Here is a 19,043-nt window from a genome sequence, read left to right as displayed (position 1 = left end):
TACAGTGCAAAATGTATCGAGTTTGACTGAAGTTGAGGTAAATTTTTGGTTCGTGAATCATTTCGTATTCGTGAATTTTTTTTTTAAATATATTTTTTAAACAGTCACAATGTATTAGATACATATAAGTGACTTGGTTTGGCGTTGGCATGTTTTTATAAAAGTATTTTTTCTTTTTTCCCAACGAGTAAATTCTTCCTTCGCTCTTTACGAAAATACAAATAGTTTTGGAAACAGCTCCAAAAATGAGCAAGTTGTGTCAGAAAAAAATAAAATTAAAAAAAAAATAAAAATTTGTTGAAACACTAATGCACTGTTGCCAAGTTCATCCTTTTTCTAATTGGTCGAATCACCGACCACGACCAATCAAATAACAGAATCGAGTTTCAATTTCGTGAATTTGAAATCTGGCAACACTGCATAGAATGAAAACAAAACTTTTTATTTTTTTTTCGTTATCAATGAGTGTTCGTTTGAATTAATAATTTTTTCTCTACATTTGAATCATTTCTCGATCAACAGTCGTCTCCGATCACCGAACATGCACTCTAGTTGATCTCCAACACTGTCGAGCTCTCGTTCATGGCACAATAATCTCACACCAACTACTCAACGAACGCCGGAAATGGATACAGTAGATAGAGATGCATCGGAGAAAACGCCTCCAAAACACGACATCCTCGTCCCATCAACCACAACCAGCCAGTTGGAGAAAATGGACCAATTCAAGCACCGAACCATCTCTAATGCTGTACGAGCAGATCTAGATCGGCCAAAAAAACCCAACGAACCGGCCAGTATGAAACGTCTCGTACAAGCTCACTTGCTAAAAAAATCCGAGCTTTCTAAAACCGATCTATTATCTACATCAAATGGGACCGAAAAGCAAACCATGGACGATATGAAACGCGAAGCAGAGCTAGCTGCGATGAAACGAGCCGCTAACATGTTCCAGAAAACCGGCCATCTCGAGAAAGTCGAACAATATAAACGTAGAATAAGCAGAAAGTTCGCTTCGACCGAAGCTATGTTGAAAACAACGATGCAAGCTCAACTGGATAACGTTACAGTAGCTATAAATCAACTTCAATCTTTCCTCCAGTGCGTTCCTCAAGTTCGAACTTCTATTCGATCCATTCAAGACGAGTTATCCGAACTGCCCAAGCTGGGTAACGCTTTGCAAGAGGTTAAGAATAAGAACATGCGTCATTCGCAATACGTCACTGCTATCGAGAACCTTAAACATCTGTTCACCGTACCCGAAAGCGTAGAAAAAACCAAGCAATGGATCAGCGACGGTAAACTACTGCATGCTCATCAGTGTCTAATCGATTTGGAGAATTCTCGAGATGATTTACTCTACGAACTGCACAAGTTACCCAATCAATCGGTAGCTGATAAGATGCTGCTGAAGGCGTACTTCGAAGACGTCGAAGCTCTCAGTTCCTTACTAGAGAAACAACTCAAGCTCGTGCTCGGTCGAACTCTAACCATCGTTCGAAAAGAACCTACGGTAATCGTGACAGCATTAAGGATCATCGAACGAGAAGAGAAATCCGACGCTGTAGCTCTCCAAAGACAACGTCAGAGCGGTTTCCTTCCTCCAGGGAGGCCGAAGAAATGGCGCGAGATGGCGTTCAAAGAGCTGGAGAAATCGGTCTCTCAACGTATCGAAGGTATTCAAGTAGACGAACGATCTGGTAACAAGATGTGGCTCGTTACGTACCTGGAACTGAGCAGGCAATTCGTGCTGGAAGATTTACGAGTCGTTAAGACCTTATGCGGACCTTGTTTTCCTCCTTCGTACGATATCGTGAATAAATTCGTCCACATGTATCATCAAAGCTTATCCGCGCATTTGGAAGAAATCATCTCGAACGGATTAGAAGGTAACGAATACGTTAGCATATTATCGTGGATTAAAAACACCTACTTCGGTCCCGAACTAATGAAGCATCCTGATCTGAACATCGACATATCATCCGTCGGTCCACTTCTCAAACCTCACGTCGTCAATAAACTGCAACAAAACTATCTCGACGGAATGGAAACAAACTACAAAGAATGGATGCAAAAAACCCTCGAAACCGAGAAACAAGACTGGCATTCCGAAATACACCCCGAAGAAAGCCCCGACGGATGTTATCAAACCGCAACTCCGGTTATTATATTCCAAATGATAGATCAGAATCTCCAAGTGGCTAAAACCATCGGTCCCGATTTAGTCCAGAAAGCTTTGGTTCTAGGTATGGATCAAGTTAACTATTTCGGTAAACTGTACCGAGAAGCTATAATCAAACTGAAGAAGAAACACTTCGAAGATCGTAGCCTGATACCGTATTTTACTCATCATATGATCACCATCACAAATAACTGTCTGCAGTTCCAGCAACTAGCCGAAGAAATGAGGAAACATTACTGGAATTTGGACGGACACGTGTTGGCGATACCGAATTACGACTCGTTGTTGCAGACGTTCCAAAATCTGAGGAACGAGGCGGCTCTGTATTTATTAGAAGAGGCTTTCTTGGACTTGGATAGTCATTTTCAAGATTTGATCACCACCAAGTGGGTGTCCAGTTCGATACCGATTGATACGATATGCGTTACGTTGGAGGATTATTTTCAAGTAATTATTCTAGTCTTTTTTGAGATTGTTTTAGTACACGGTTCAGTCGGCAAAAAGAGTAAAGTTGGATTGTATTTTTAAGGTCCAAAAATGTCGCGAGAAAATCTGATATTTTTGAAAAATTTTGAGCCCAGAATTGAGTCAGATTTTTTAAATTTTTGAAAAAGTACAATTCGACCCATCAAAATAGGTTGAAATTTCACTAAAAAGTTAGATATTACACATTTTCGTTTTTAAAGCATTTTTGAAGAATTTCGAGTTCGAAACTGGATCATGATTTGAAGAATTTGGAGCTGAAAATTGGATCATGATTTTTGGGATTTTTGAAAAAGTGTAATGTGACCGATCAAACTAGTTTAAAATTTAGCAAGAAAAATAAATATTTTTGTAACTACGTTTTTCGAGAATTTTTTAAAAATGTTGAGCTCAAAACTTGGTCATGATTTTTGAGATACATATGAAGAGTGATATTCCAAAACTCGCTTTGTCCATTTTCACAACTTTTCAGGAAAGAGGAAAAACAGTTCCCCTTTAAACGGGTAAATTGGCTTTTTAGGCGAGTTTAGCACTTTATTTGGGTGGATTTATGATGTAGGAGTGTAGGTATACACTTCATCCACTAAATACTGCTGAAAAAAATTCAATAAATATGGACAAAGCGCGTTTTGGAACATTATTTTTTTTTTAATTTTTAGTGAATTGGCTATTTAGGTGAGTTTAACACCTCATTTTGGTAGGTTGATGATGTAGGAATGTGAGTTAATACCTACTTCATCTACTAGGTACTGCTGAAAACCCAACTTTGATAAAAATGGACAAAGCGAGTTTTGGAATATCACTCTTCATATTTAAAAATAATTTGATCCATCGAAGTAGGTTGAAATTTCACGAGAACGTCAGAATTTTTGAAGAATTTTGAGCCCAAAATTGGATGAGAATTTTTGGAATTTTTGAAAAAATGTAACCTACGACCCATCAAAATTGATTAAAATTTTGCGAAAAATTCAATTATTTCTACAAATGAAGAGTGATATTCCAAAACTCGCTTTGTCCATTTTTATCAAAGTTGGGTTTTCAGTGGTACCTGGTCGATGAAGTATTAACTCACATTCCTATATCATCAACCTACCAAAATGAGGTTGTAAACTCACCTAAATAGCCAATTCACTAAAAAATTAAAAAAAATAATGTTCCAAAACGCGCTTTGTCCATTTTTATTGAAATTTTTTTCAGCAGTATTTAGTGGATGAAATGTATACCTACACTCCTACATCATAAATCCACCCAAATAAAGTGCTAAACTCGCCTAAAAAGCCAATTTACCCGTTTAAAGGGAAACTATTTTTCCTCTCTCCTGAAAAGTTGTGAAAATGGACAAAGCGAGTTTTGGAATATCACTCTTCAAATATTTTTTTTGAACATTTTTGATGAATTTTAAGTAATAAATAATCGGGTCATGATTTTGTTTTTTTGGACATTTTTGAAGAATTTTTGGCTCAAAATTGGGTCGTGATTTTTTTAATTTCTGAAAAAGTATTACATTCGACCCATCAAATTCGATTAAAATTTCGCAAAGAAATCAAGTGTGGAAACAAATACGTATTTTGAGAATTTTTTTGAAAAATTTTGAGCTTGAAATTGGATTGAAATTTTGCAATAGTATATTACAATACAAGGAGCGAAAGTGAAGTATGTTTGGTCGAGTGCAATTTTACTCGCCGAGCCGAAGGCGAGGTGAGTTAAAGCACGAGACCAAACATTCTTCACGTCGCTTCTTGCATTGTAAGATATTTTTCATTATTCATGCTACGAAAATAAGTTTTACGCCTGTTTTTGGTTAAAGTGATGAGTATGACTCCTTTTTTTCATAGTAAATATATCGAATACTGAGCCTCCTAGAAAAAAACTGAAGACATTATGTCGATTGGAAATTTAATTCTCTACAATTTTCCTCGACTTCATTTTTCCGTAGAATGCTTTTTTCCGCCTCCAGAGCGCTTTAAAAGTTAAAAGATGTTCATTTTCGACCTGGGTAAACATGGAGCATTTTCGTAGCATGCACGGAGGGCGGAAAACTTATACTTTCGTAGCATGTATAATGAAAAAAATTTTAATATTTCCACAAATACATTTTTTGAGCATTTTTGAAGAATTTTGAGCTCCGAATACGGTCATGATTTTTGAAATTTTTTGAAAAAGTATTACATTCAACCGATCAAATGGGTTAAAATTTTCCCCCAAAAAATCAAATATTCCTACAAATACGTATTTTGAGAATTTTTGAGGAATTTGAGCTCAAAATTGGGTCTGAATTTCTAAGATTTTTGAAAATGTGTAGTGCGACCCATCAAAACCGATTAAAATTTCGCAAAAAAAAGCAAATATTCCCACAAATACGTATTTTGAAAATTTTTTTGAAGATTTAGAGCCCAAAATTGGGGGTGTATTTCTGAGATTTTTGAAAAAGTTTCAAATTCAACCCATCAAAATGGACTAGAATTTCACAAAAAAATCAAATATTCCCACAAATAGGTATTTTGAGAATTTTTGAAGAATTTTGAGCTCAAAATTGAGTCAGGATTTTTTGGATTTTTGAAAAAGTGTTACATTCGACTAATCAAATTGGATTGAAATTTCGCAAAGAAATCAAATTATTTCCACAAATACGTATTTTGAGAACTTTTTTGAAGAATTTTGAGCTCAAAATTGAATTGAAATTTCGCGAAAAATTTTCAAATTTCCACAAATACATTTTTTGAGCATATTTGAAAAATTTTGAGCTCAATATTGGACCGTGATTTTTCAAATTTCTTGAAAAGTATCACATTCGATCCATCTAAATGGGTTAAAATTTCCCAAAAAAATCAAATATTCCCACAAATACGTATTTTGAGAATTTTTTGAAGAATTTTGAGGTCAAAATTGGATTGAAATTTCGCGAAAAATTTTAATATGTATTTCCACAAATACATTTTTTGAGCATATTTGAAAAATTTTGAGCTCAAAATTGGGCCGTGATTTTTCAAATTTCTTGAAAAGTATTATATTCGACCCATCAAAATGGGTTAAAATTTCTCAAAAAAATCAAATATTCCCAAAAATACGTATTTGTGACGCGGCCAGCGATACCATACCATATGTCGGCAAAAATTTTTTTCGTTTTATTGTGGTTTCTGGTAGTGTTTTTCTTCCTCTTTTCAATGGTGCAAACAGATTTTCAAAATATTAAAATCTGACAAATTTTCAAAATTTCAATGTTGCGTATTTTTTGAAATTCAAAAACCAAAATTCTGAGAAAAACGTGTTTGAAAATTTGGGTTATTTTTGTAACATTTTTAATTTTTTTTTTTTTTTTTTTTTTGGACATTTTTTTATGAAAAGCACTTTTGTAAAACCGGTTTTTCACCACTAAAACGACGTGTTTGAGATCGGTGGGACACTCATTCCAAAGTATAGGCTTCATAGTATATGAATCGACAAAAAAATTTTTTTTGATATTTTCTGACTTTTTCCATGAAAACGCGATTATCTCAAAAAAAAGTTTTCCGACATATGGTATGGTATCGCTGGCCGCGTCACATTTTGAGAATTTTTGAAGAATTTTGAGCTCAAAATTGAGTCATGATTTTTGAAATTTCTGAAAAAGTAATACATTCGACCCATCAAAATGGGTTAAAATTTTCCGAAAAAATCAAATATTCCCACAAATACGTATTTTGAGAATTTTTGAAGAATTTTGAGCTCAACACTGGTTCATGATTTTTGAGATTTTTGAAAAAGTGTTACATCAACCCATCAGAATTGGTTAAAATTTCGCGAAAAATTCAAAAATTTCCACAAATACGTTTTTGAGCATTTTTGAAGAATTTTGTGCTCAAAATTGGATTATAATGTCAGAATTTTTGAAGAATTTTGAGCACAAAATTGGGTTAGGATTTTTGGGATCACCTATCAAAACTGGTTAAAATTTCGCAAAAAAATCAAATATTTCCACAAATGCATTTTTTGAACATTTTTGTAGAATTTTGAGCTCAAAATTGGGTCGTGATTTTTGAAACTTCTTAAAAACTCAGAGAAAGTACTGCATTTGATGATTTTACCCATCAAAATGTGTTGAAATTTTGGGATAAAATCAAATATTTCCACAAAATTACGTTTTTGGAGCATTTTTGAAGAATTTTGAGCTCAAATTTGGATCATGATTTTTGAAATTTCTGAAAAAGCATTACATTCAACCCATCAAAATAGGTTAGAATTTCGCGAAAAATTCAAATGTTTCCGCAAAAACGTTTTTTGAGCATTTTGAAAGAATTTTGAGCTCAAATTGGGTCATAATTTTTGAAATTTTTGAAAAAGTATTACATCAACCCATCGGAATTGGTTATAATTTCGCGAAAAATTCAAAAATTTCCACAAATGCGTTTTTGAGCATTTCTGAAAAATTTTGAGCTCAAAATTGGCTCGTGACTTTTGTTTCTGAAAAACTCAGAAAAATTACTGCATTTGATGATTTGACCCATAAAAAAGAGTTGAAATTTTGAGAAAAAATCAAACATTTCCACAAAATTACGTTTTTGGAACATTTTTGAAGAATTTTCAGCTCAAAATTGGATCATGATTTTTGCAATTTCTGAAAAAGGATTGCATTCGACCCATCAAAATAGGTTAGAATTTCGTGAAAAATTCAAATATTTCCACAAATATCTATTTTAAGAATTTTTGAAGAATTTTGAGCTCAAAATTGGGTTTGGATTTTTGAAAAAAGTATTGCACTCGACCCATCAAATTGGATTAAAATTTCGCAAAGAAGTCGAGTACTCCCACAAATACGTATTTTGAGAATTTTTGAAGAATTTACAGCCCAAAATTCGGTCCGGATTTCTGAGATTGGGTTAGAATTTTGCGAGAAAATCAAATATTTCCACAAATACCTATTTTGAGAATTTTTTGAAAAATTTCAAGCTCAAAATTGGGTCTGGATTTTTGAGATTTTTGAAAAGATGTAAAGCGAACCATCAAAACCGATTACAATTCTGCGAAAAATTCAAATATTTCCACAAATACATTTTTTGAACATTTTTGAAAAATTTTGAGCTCAAAATTGGGTCGTGATTTTTAAAATTTCTAAAAAAGTATTTCATTCGACCCATCAAATTGGATTAAAATTTCGCAAAAAAATCAAATATTTTTACAATTACCTATTTTGAGGATTTTTGAAGAATTTTGAACCCAAAATTTAGTCTGGATTTTTGAGATTTTTGAAAAGGTGTAATGCAACCTATCAAAATCGACTAAAATTTCGCTAAAAATTCAAATATTTCCACAAATACGTTTTTTGAGCAGTTTTAAAGAATTTTGAGCTCAAAATTGGGTCATGATTTTCAAAATTTCTGAAAAAGTATCTATAATTCGACCTATCAATATGGGTTAAATTTCGCAAAAAAATCAAATATTTCTACGCATTTTTGACATTTTTGAAAAATGTTGAGCTCAAAATTGGTTCACGATTTTTGAGATTTCTGAAAAAGTATAATTCAATCTATCAAAATGTGTTAAAATTTCGCGAAAGATTTTAATATTTCCGCAAATTCGTTTTTTGGGGCATTTTCAATTAATTTTGAGCTCAAAATTGGGTATTATTTTACAAATTTCTTGTAAAATTGTAATGCGACCTAACAAAGTGAGTTGAAATTTTTTTTAAAATTTAATTACTGTCGAAAAATTTTTATTGAGCATTTTTTGAACAATTTTGAGCTCAAAATAGGTTGTTGAATTTTGGAATTTTTGACAATATGCCACACGACTTACCAAAATTGGTTGAAATTTTATGAGAAATTCAAATATGTACTTTGACAAAAATGTTTTTTGGGCATTATTTGAAAAATTTCACAACCTAAAATTGACTCACGATTTTTTATGTTTTGTAAAGAAGATTTTTCAAGAAATGGGATAAAATTTCCATAAATTTTTCTCGAGCAATTTTGAATAATTTTTTGGCCAAGGTTCGGTCATAATTTTTTGGGATGCGACCAAGCAAAAAGCGTTGAAATTTCACGATGAATTTGAATATTTTGACGTATTTTTTTTAGCTCTTTTGAAGAATTTTCAGCCTCCGCGTTTGCAAAAAAGTAAGTCTTTTTTATGATGGGGGGGGGGGGGGTGAATATTAAAAAGTGCTATGCGACCATCAAAATGGGCCACACAGAGATGACGTCCATGTTGTAATCTTATAGGCAAAATTTTAACCTATTTTCATAGGTAGTAATAGTCGAAAATGATGACCAGTTTTAAGCTTGAAATTCTTTTAAAACATCTCGAAAAAAATGTTGAAGGAAATTTTTGATTTTCTGCAAAATTTTTAACCTATTTTGGTAGCCTAGGTCATGTGACACTTTTTCAAAAATCCATAAAATCATATCCCAAAATCAAAATTTAATGAAGTTCAAGTCCAAATGAGGGTCATAATTTTTGATATTTTTGAAAAAATATAATTTGACTCATCAAAATGCATTAAATTTCTGCAAAAAATATATATATATATATTTCCGCAAATGTAGTTTTTCAGCATTTTTGATGAAGTTTGAGTCCAAACTAGGATCATGATTTTTGGAATTTCTGAAAATTAAAATAGGTTAAAATTTAGCAAAAAGATCAAATCTTCTCATAAAAACGTTTTTTGAGAATTTTTGAATAATTTTAAGCCCAAAATTGAGTAATGGAAAATTGTAATACGACCCATCAATGTGGGTTGAAATTTCACGAGAAAATCAAATTTTTCTACGAAAATGTTTTTTTGATCATTTTTGAAGAATTCTGAACCAAAAATCAGATAAGAATCTGTATATTTGATTTTCTCGCGAAATTTCAGCCCATTTTGATAAGTTGAATCGATAATTTCAAAAAACATAACCCAATTTTGGGTTCAAAATTCTTCAAAAATGCTTTTAAAACGTTTTTGTAAAAATATTCAAATTTCTCGCGAAATTTCAACTCATTTTGACAGGTCTTAGATTTACAACAGTTCATTTCTATTTGATATTTGAGGGGGAGGGACCGACTTCAACCCAAATTTTTGAGTCGTAAAAATTCAAACCAAATTCAGTTTCTGAAGCACTTTTTGCCAGTTGGACTGTAGACTACTTTTTTTTTCAATTCGCGATATTAATTTATATTTTTTTTTGCGTTAGGATTACATTCATCTGAAAGGAAAGAATCTCGAATACATTATATTCGAAGCCGAAGACTTGGTAGCCAAAAGATACATAATCGCCATGTTACAGAAAAAGATCACCTTTCGTACCCTGGAAGAACGTAGACAAGCCGCCTCGAAGATTGTTCGAGAAGTAGAGCAATTGAGAGCATTTTTTGTAAAAGTCGCTCCCGATGTAACGACTCGAGTTAATTCTCCTTTAGACGCGATTACAGCTCTGGCTGAAGTATTGAAGAGCGAAGATCTGGATATTTTGTCTTTAGATCTGCATACGTTAGTCGATAAGTTCCCAGATATCACCGAAGATCATCTGTCTCGATTATTAATGTTACGCGGTGATATGTCACGTTCGGAGATAAGAGAGAAAGTGACGTTTTTAAGACAATCGAACTCGAATAGAGCTAAAGTTGCTCAGCAAAGGAGTATTTTTCAACAAATACCGTGATTTTTTTTCCTCATACTCATACGAGACTCATGTTTATACCTGAAGTATTATTTATCATGTATTATTTGTTTGTTATGAATTTTATTTATTGGTATTATGTGTTATTCGTTTATAAAGAAATTGTTTATTTTGTATTTTTTTTGTATTTTTTTTTTTCAAAATAGTAAATGAACGAACTAAATTACGAAAGCGTTCGAAATGAAGACAAACATACAGACAAAATAAATAAAAATTATGATAATTGATGATGAAGAAAAATAGTAGCTTTCTAGGTCAATTTGCTAAAATTTTGATTTTTTCCATTTTTAGCCCCACTTTGAATTTTCTAAAATTAGCAAGAAATTCGAAAAATGAATTTTTGTGCCTCATTTTGAAAATGTATACCTACATCTTAAATCTAAGATTTAATTCAAAAATATAAATTATGTCTAATTACAACCTTAATCCTATATTTTGGAGGAGGGAGAATGAGACGATTGTCCAGCATGACCCATACCCCCTAGGCAGATGTTGAAGGCCTGGCCACAGGTTCAAAGCCTCAAGGTATGTTGCTCGACACTTGCCCAAGCCCAATGTATTGCACCTATCACCTGAATAAACAAGGCCCTTAACCCGTCTCTAGGATGAGGAAGTTGGAAAGGGGAGAATTTTGTGCTTAAGCGGGGGGGGGGGGGTCTTGACCAAAGTTGTTCCCCTTGGCATTTTTACAACCCTTGACTTTTTAGATATGGACTGCTAGCGGTGCATAAGCCAATGGCTTTGAACATAGTTCATCAGTTGGTCGAGGTTTGATAAGGTCATGACTAGTGATGGGATATTATCGATATTTTGAGGTATTGATATCGTCAAAATATCAAAGGTCTCATATCGATATACCATGGAAGTTTTTGACATTCATAAAAAATAGACCATTAAACAGCTGATTTTTGATAAAAAGAGAAACTAAATCAACTCAAAGCTGTTTCTATTCCTTATTCTTTGCTTTTTCAGTATCTAGCTACCTATTTGACGCTTTAGAGTACCTAATAATGACAATGTCAACATGGCACCATTCTACAGATATGATTCATGGCTACCATGAATAGCTGTAATAATAGGTAAATATTTTACCCTAAGAGAGTCTGAAAATGCTCAAAAGGAGCAAAAAAACACTGGGTCCAATTTATTTTACAGGATTTTTGCATAATTTTCAAAAATTTTCTGAGATTCGTAGTTTGGATTGAAAATTTGAAAACTAAATGCAAATATTTTATTTTGTTTTCTAGGATGTGTTCGAGTATTGGTCCAGATTTACTATTTTGAGAGATTTGATTTGACAGCTTGAGTAGTGCAGTTGTAGTAGAGGAGTCGTTTATCTCCATCAATGATCAAAGGAAACAGTCAAATGATGTGGACATTGGATGATGCCACAGGTAAGTCTTGCTTTTTGCACTGGTTTAGCGACCTTTTTTTCTTCATTGTTCACAAGATTGCTGGAGTGCCTGATTCACTGTCTAAGGCTGTCAGCTGTATTCCTGTTTGGTTGGTCAAGGTCATTGACACTAGTCTGACTGGCCGCTGAAGCTAACCTCTCCCAATTGTCTGTTTCATTTCATACCTAGCTGACTTCTTACTATTAGATCATTGATCCCTCTGTCTAGTATCCCATGTTTGATGTTTGTTTGCCTTTCTGCCTTGAAATTTGGAACTTTTTCATGCATAACCAAAATTAGATTAGATCAGAGGATTGTTAGATAACAAGGAATAAAAATATAACTTTTAGAGGTAGACTGTATTGATTTTGAAAACATGATGATGAGATTTTACAAATACCTACATCTTATACCTACATTTTTGCCTAGAAATACAATATGTAGGTTGTATTTTACCACAAACTTGCTAACAGATTCATCGATATCTTTTCAGTTTTCGGATTCATCGGAGTTAGGTACACCTGGTGTAATGGTTTTTAACACATTCTTATTGCAGTGTATCAAGGTGTTCTGATAATGATGGCAGATTCTGCATGTAAACTTCTTGCATGACTCATTTCATTTTCATTTCTCACATACCTATGTTTTCACACAACAGGTTCTAACTTCAGGAATATGGACATTATGTATGCATAAAATGATTGGTGGTAGGGTGGTACATTTGCAATATCGGGATCGGCAGAACATTGTAGTGGACAATTGTTGCAATACAGCTGACATACTGATGCTGCTTTTTAGAATCTGTCTAGATAATTGCGGATTTGCTCGTTTGAGTGCATTTGCTTGAGTTTCCATATATTTCAAGAACTCGTTGAATGTACAGAATTTGTTTTTCAAAGACAGCTCTTTCTCCTAGTTGGTTCTTACTTCTTTCTATGTTTTTGTAAGAAATAGCAATATCATAACTTGAGAAACTGGGTCAAGTTCATTTTCTTGTACAATACTTTGGAATGCAGTGAAATTCTGTTGGAAGACTGAGATCAGTTGGCAAAGAGTAGCTTCAAGTCCCATTAAAGGTTGATTATGTAGTATTGACAAGTGAAAAGCCAATTGTTGAAACGGATCATTGTAATGCTTAGGCTGCTGACACGACATGAGTGTTGAGCATTAGCGAGAGTGTTGGTGAAAATATTAAAAACGTAATTTTAACGTTAGATGGTTTTGACAAGAATATTTCTGAGTGCTGACACTCAATGCTCCAGAAATATCAAACAATTTTGATGTTTGAGCATCAGCGAGAGAGTCAAGCCAGCTTTGAAAATTTGAAAATGCTCACGCTGACGCTCAATGCTCATGTCATGTCCATAGCCTTATTGATAATGTGCTATGCACTGAGATACAGTGGAATCTCAATAACTTGAAGCCGAAGGGAGAAAGAGTTGACTTCGAGTTATCGGAGTTTTTGAATTATCTGAGTTTGAGTTATGGAAGTTCGTTTTTGGTATATTTTGAGTTAACGAAGTTTGAATTAGATGAATGTTTTTTTTTTGCCATGGAATGAAATGAAAACACGTGTTATACCAGTGTATTTGAGTGAAACATACATTTTTCAAAAATGTTACTTCGAGTTATCGGAGGTTCTGGACTTTTTACTTTGAGTTAAAGAAGTGAATTTTACATTGAGTCTTATGGAGAGTTGAAGGGAAACAGACTTTGCTTCAAGTTAATGGAGTTTCAGTTATTGAGACTCCACTGTAGTTGTTTTCAGCTATATCAATGTTTTCTATAAGATCTTTCTCATCACCTTCAAGGTAATTGTGCAGAGAAATATTCTTCTCAAGATTGGTCAATTTTCATTTTTATAAACGATTGTCGTGAAGATGTTTTGGAAGTTAATTCATCTGCCTCATACACTGTTGAACTTTGGTAGATCAGATTGTGGAAGTTGAATCAACAAAGTCTGTTGATTTTGATTCTTTTTTAAGCAAAGTGGGATGTGTAATTAGTTGATTACAAAGATATTTGTATATTTGCAGAAATTCATTTAGTTCTTCTAGGTTAACATTGTTATCCAATTTGCAGTCAATTGATTTCACTTGGTACTTCTCTTTTAAATTCCGCAGTTCTTTCAATTCTGTGTCAATAATTTCAGGTAGTTCAGAGAGCGACTCGTCATTAGTTTTCATCTTTTTCAACCCATCAAATATTCTTATAGTGGGGCCAATTATCATCTGAACTCTTTGTCAAACTGGTATTGGCATCATCGTTGCTATTGTTGCTGAATTCATTTGCTTGGAGATGTGATCTCCATTTTCAGACTGTGGTGGTAAAGACACCAGGCCAGTATCACGATCTAAATAATTGAAATTAGTGCGCATTTCTTATTTCTATATCAGTGCATCAGCTGCATCTCTAATTTGTTTTAATGTTCATTCTGTTTAGGCAATATCACTAACGGAACATATTTTTGAGGATCCTGAATTTTGCATACTGCTGATGACTGCATGTGAATCATGAGACTCAGTGTAACAAAAATGATGGCCCGAAGCTCAAGAGTTCTTATAATAAAGCCAATAATTAATTACCAGCTCAGCATAATGTCATCCAGCATGGCATGGTGCAGATGGCTTGCAGAATACCTGTTCTGTTAGATGTGCTGAAGAATACACCACTCACACAAAAGGAGTGCCATGCAGCAGCAGCAGTTTGATGGGTGAGTGGTATTTTTACGTTTGGTAAATGCATCTACATTTAATTTTCTTAATATATAGTGTTTTGCAGTGTGCTTCTGTTGCTTATTTTCATGTATTAATTTTATACAACGTTTGCAGTGACCTAATTTTTGTGTGCTTTTTTTTAGGAATCAAGAGATTTTTTAGGCTCTGGAATATGTCCCAGGTTTAGTTAAATGATAGATGCCTTGGAAAAGAGAACTAATTACTAATTCTTCAATTCTTGATTAGGTGAGTTATTTTATTGAAAATTTTTCTATCATTACTTAAGTTAAGTGAAAGCCGCTTATTATTACATATAATGGTTAATGTTATCAAAAGTATCTCATTGCTTTATTAGAGCATCAGATAATGTTTCATCTGATTTTCATGAGTTTTTTTTTTCGTGTTTTTATATAATTTTAAAACATTTTTTTTTCAAATTATTTATTTACGGAACGATACAAGAATCAACAACCTAAAATTATCAAAGCTATTTACAACACTATTTGAAAATTATTTTTAATTCACAGTAATTTGCATAGTGCACTTAGTGGTTGATAAGGTCCAACGTGTGGAGTCTACTCAGCCTCCTTGTGTCATCACTTTGGTCTAAAAGAACTACAGCCTCACAAATCAGGTATTCATGGAGCCAGTTCACATATGCGTTTGCTTTTCGGTGTATAATTACGCCCACTGGTTCAAGCTGGAGGTCACTTTGAAGTCGCTCATTTGAGACAAACCAAGGAGCCTTAGTTATGGCTCTCATGAACTTATTTTGAAAACGCTCAATGACAAGGCGATTTGACTTTTTCATGACACCCCAAATTTCACATCCATATGACCATGCAGGAAGAAATATGGTTTTGTAAATTAACCTCTTGTTGGCTAAGCTCAATTTTGAGTGACTTCCAATCAACCATTGAAATTTTTGAAATTGTAGGTTCATATGGTCGCGTTTTTTCCTAACATGTTCTTGCCAATTCAGCTTACAATCTATTAAAACATTTTGAACATTTTTTTCATCATGTTTTTGCTTACCTAAATTTTCTGGAATTTCAAGTGTTTTCTGATACACATCATTTTAAATACTTTTCATAATTTTTGCGTCGCAGACGCTTCCTTTTGTTTAAAATTCCCGTTTTTGGCTTCAAAAATGACCATTCCCCCCCCCCCCTCGAAAAAGACCAAATTTTGCACTTCTGATTAAACTTTTTTTGACCAATTCGAGTTCGCTATACTTGTAGAAAGTCCGAATCTGTTGTCCATTTGGAGCTTGAATTGTTGCTGCAATGAGAAATTTCGACAATTCAATAAACTATGTTTTCAATAATAATATGGCTTTTGTTTTGCTTTGTTGCAGATTTTATTGCGCATTCACACATGTGAAGCTGGAAGATCCCATAATTTCAAAAATGCTCGGATACCTACAACATGCAAGCTGGAAGATTCTATGACCCTAATCAATATTCAATAATTAATGGATCGCAGTCATAAGCCTATACGCTGATTAAATTCTAAAAATAAAATCATTAAAATAATTAATAACCATTAATAAATTGTAATTTTACAACCAATAAAAACCATTTATAAACACTTGTTTTTTGTTGCTATTTTTACTGATTACTTATATACTTACTCGATAATGACCGTAAAGCAGCAAGTATGAACTTTCTCAAATTTGAGCTTTTCAGCCAAATGAAAGTCAAACAGCGTGTACGAATAGTAGATAAGTAAGAATTAAGCATCGCTGATCACGTCAGGCTCCTTACTTTCAGTCGATCGAACTTTTTTTGTACCTGAAAGTTCAACTTTTATGAAAAAAAGCTTCGTTTCAGAGGAAACTATAAGCTTTTTGCAAGAACCATCACCGGAAACGAATTCGCCGTACCCCAAAACCCCCCTATTCGTCCAGTTCGTATAGCTTAAAAAGCTCTCTAAAGCTCGCAAAATTGATCCAAAAGTTGAAGTATTAGGAGTATCGAACCTCCTAATATTCTATATTCTCCTAATAAAAGTGGTCTCATTTAGCATCTTTTATTACCAAAAATGATCAAAATTGGAAAATTTGTGTTTTTTCAAAGTTGAGCTGTTTAGTTGAATGAACGTCAGTTAGGGCGTACGAATAGTCGATTATCACTAATCGAGCATCGCTGATCACGTCAAACTCGTTAGTTTCAATCGATCGAGCTTTTTTGTACCTAAAAGTTCAACTTTTATGAAAAAAAGCTTCGTTTCGAAGGAAACTTTGAGCTTTCTGCAAGAACCAACACCGGAAACAGATTCGCATTACCAGAAAACCCCCCTATTCGTACAGTTCGTACAGCCTAAAAAGCTCTCTAAAGCTCGCAAAATCGATTCAAAAGTTCAAGTATTAGGAGTATCGAACCTCCTAATATCCCATATTCTCCTAATGAAATTAGTCTCTTTTAGCATCATTTGTACTCTAAAAGGACCAAAATTTGAAAAATTGAGCTTTTTAAAAATTGAGCTTTTCTGCCAAATTAAAGCCGAATAGACTGTACGAATAGTCGATTATTACTAATTCAACATCGCTGATCACGTCAAGCTTGTTTATTTTAGTCAATCAAGCTTTTTTTACCTAAAAGTTCAACTTTTATGAAAAAAAGCTTCATTTCAGAGGGAACTTTGAGCTTTTTGCAAGAACCAACACCGGAAACTAATTCGCCGTACCCAAAAACCCCCCTATTCGTTCAGTTCGTACAGCCTAAAAAGCTCCCTAAAGCTCACAAAATTGATTCGAAAGTTCAAGTATTAGGAGTATCGAACCTCCTAATACTCCATATTCTCCTGATGAAATTGGTCTCATTTAGCATCTTTTATTACCAGAAATGGTGAAAATTGAAAAATTTTGATTTTTTCAAAATTGAGCTTTTTGACCAAATGAACGTCAATTAAGGTGTACGAATAGTCGATTATTACTAATTGAGCATCGCTGATTACGTCAAGCACGTTAGTTTCGATCTATCGAGCTTTCTTCTAACTGAAAGTTCAACTTTAATGAAGAAAAGCTCTGTTTCAGAGTAAACTTTGAGCTATTTGCACGAACCAAGACCAGAAACGAATTCGCCGTACCCAAAAACCCCCATATTCGTACGGTTCGTATAGCCTAAAAAGCTCTCTAAAGCTCTCAAAATTGATTCATAAGTTCAAGTATTAGGAGTATCGAACCTCCTAATACTCTATATTCTCCTGATGAAATTGGTCTCATTTAGCATCTTTTATACTCGAAGATGATCAAAATTTGAAAAATTGTGTTTTTTCAAAATTGAGTTTTTCAGCCAAATGAAAGCCAAATGCCCTGTACGAATTGTCGATTATCACTAATTAAGCATCGCTGATCACGTCAAGCTCGTTAGTTTCGATCGATCGAGCTTTTTTGTACCTAAAAGTTCAACTTTTATGAAAAAAAGCTTCATTTCGAAGGTAACGTTGAGCTTTTTGGCCATACCAACACCAGAAACGAATTCGCCGTACCCAAAAACCCCCATATTCGTACGGTTCGTACAGCATAAAAAGCTCTCCAAAGTTTGTAAAATTGATTCGAAAATTCAAGTATTTGGAGTATCGAACCTCCTAATACTCTATATTCTCCTAATGAAATTGGTCTAATTTAGCATCTTTTATACTTAAAAATGATCAAAATTGGAAATTTTTCGATTTTTCAAAGTTGAGCTTTTCAACCAAATGAAAGCGAAATAGCGTGTACGAATAGTCAATTATCACCAATTCAGCATCGCTGATCACGTCAAGCTCGTTAATTTTAGTCGATCAAACTTTCTTCCACCTGAAAGCTCAACTTTTATGAAAAAAAGCTTCATTTTGGAGGAAACTTTGAGCTTTTTGCAAGAACTAACACCAGAAACGAATTCGCCGTACCCAAAAACCCCCATATTCGTGCGGTTCGTACAGCCTGAAAAGCTCTCTAAAGCTCGCAAAGTTGATTCGAAAGTTCAAGTATTAGGAGTATCGAACCTCCTAATACTCTATATTCTCCTAATGAAATTGGTCTCTTTTAGCATCTTTTATACTCAAAAATGATAAAAATTTGAAAAATTGTGCTTTTTAAAAATTGAGCTTTTTGGCCAAATGATAGTCAATTAAGGGGTACGAACAGTCGATTATTACTAATTCGACATCGCTGATCACGTCAAGCTCGTTAGATTCCGTCGATCGATCTTTTTTCCAACTGAAAGCTCCACTTTTATGAAAAAAAGCTTCATTTTGGAGGAAATATTGAGCTCTTTTACAGAACCAACACCGGAATCGGATTCTCCGAGTGCGAAAAACCCCCTATTCGTACAATTCGTACAGCCTAAAAAGCTCTCTAAAGCTCGCAAAATTTCTTTAGAAAGTTCATGTATTAGGAGTATCGAACCTCCTAATATCCCATATTCTCCTAATGAAATTGGTCTCATTTATCATCTATTATACTCAAAAATGGTCAAAATAGGAAAATTTGGGCTTTTTCTAAATTGAGCTTTTCAGCCAAATTAAAGCCAAATAGACTGTACGAATAGTCGATCATCACTAATTCAGCATCGCTGATCACGTCAAGCTAGTTTATTTTACGCGTCGAAGCTTTTTTCCACCTGAAAGTTCAGCTTTTATGAAA

At 33.7% G+C, this 19,043-nt stretch overlaps 1 protein-coding gene and 1 long non-coding RNA gene across 2 annotated transcripts in view; both read left to right on the top strand.

The window, feature by feature from the left end:
* The window catches only part of LOC135838864 (uncharacterized), a 166,415-nt gene extending 150,412 nt beyond the window's left edge, over nucleotides 1–16,003 (top strand). Inside the window, exons 3-6 of the long non-coding RNA XR_010557487.1 lie at nucleotides 11,550–11,696; nucleotides 13,849–14,409; nucleotides 14,557–14,659; nucleotides 15,771–16,003. This is a non-coding gene — a long non-coding RNA (uncharacterized LOC135838864). The remainder of the gene's footprint in view (nucleotides 1–11,549; nucleotides 11,697–13,848; nucleotides 14,410–14,556; nucleotides 14,660–15,770) is intronic.
* On the top strand, nucleotides 444–10,418 carry LOC135838811 (exocyst complex component 3-like). Its single transcript, XM_065354587.1, has 2 exons — nucleotides 444–2,629; nucleotides 9,817–10,418. The coding sequence occupies exons 1-2, from the start codon at nucleotides 626–628 to the stop codon at nucleotides 10,282–10,284; spliced, it is 2,472 nt and encodes an 823-aa protein (XP_065210659.1). The 5' UTR covers nucleotides 444–625; the 3' UTR covers nucleotides 10,285–10,418.
* Nucleotides 16,004–19,043: the final 3,040 nt, after the last annotated feature.

The sequence above is a fragment of the Planococcus citri genome, chromosome 1, assembly GCF_950023065.1.
Source record: "Planococcus citri chromosome 1, ihPlaCitr1.1, whole genome shotgun sequence".
NCBI lineage: Eukaryota > Metazoa > Arthropoda > Insecta > Hemiptera > Pseudococcidae > Planococcus > Planococcus citri.
The sequence above is the reverse complement of the archived record's forward strand: the minus strand, read 5'-3'. Positions and strand labels throughout refer to the sequence as shown.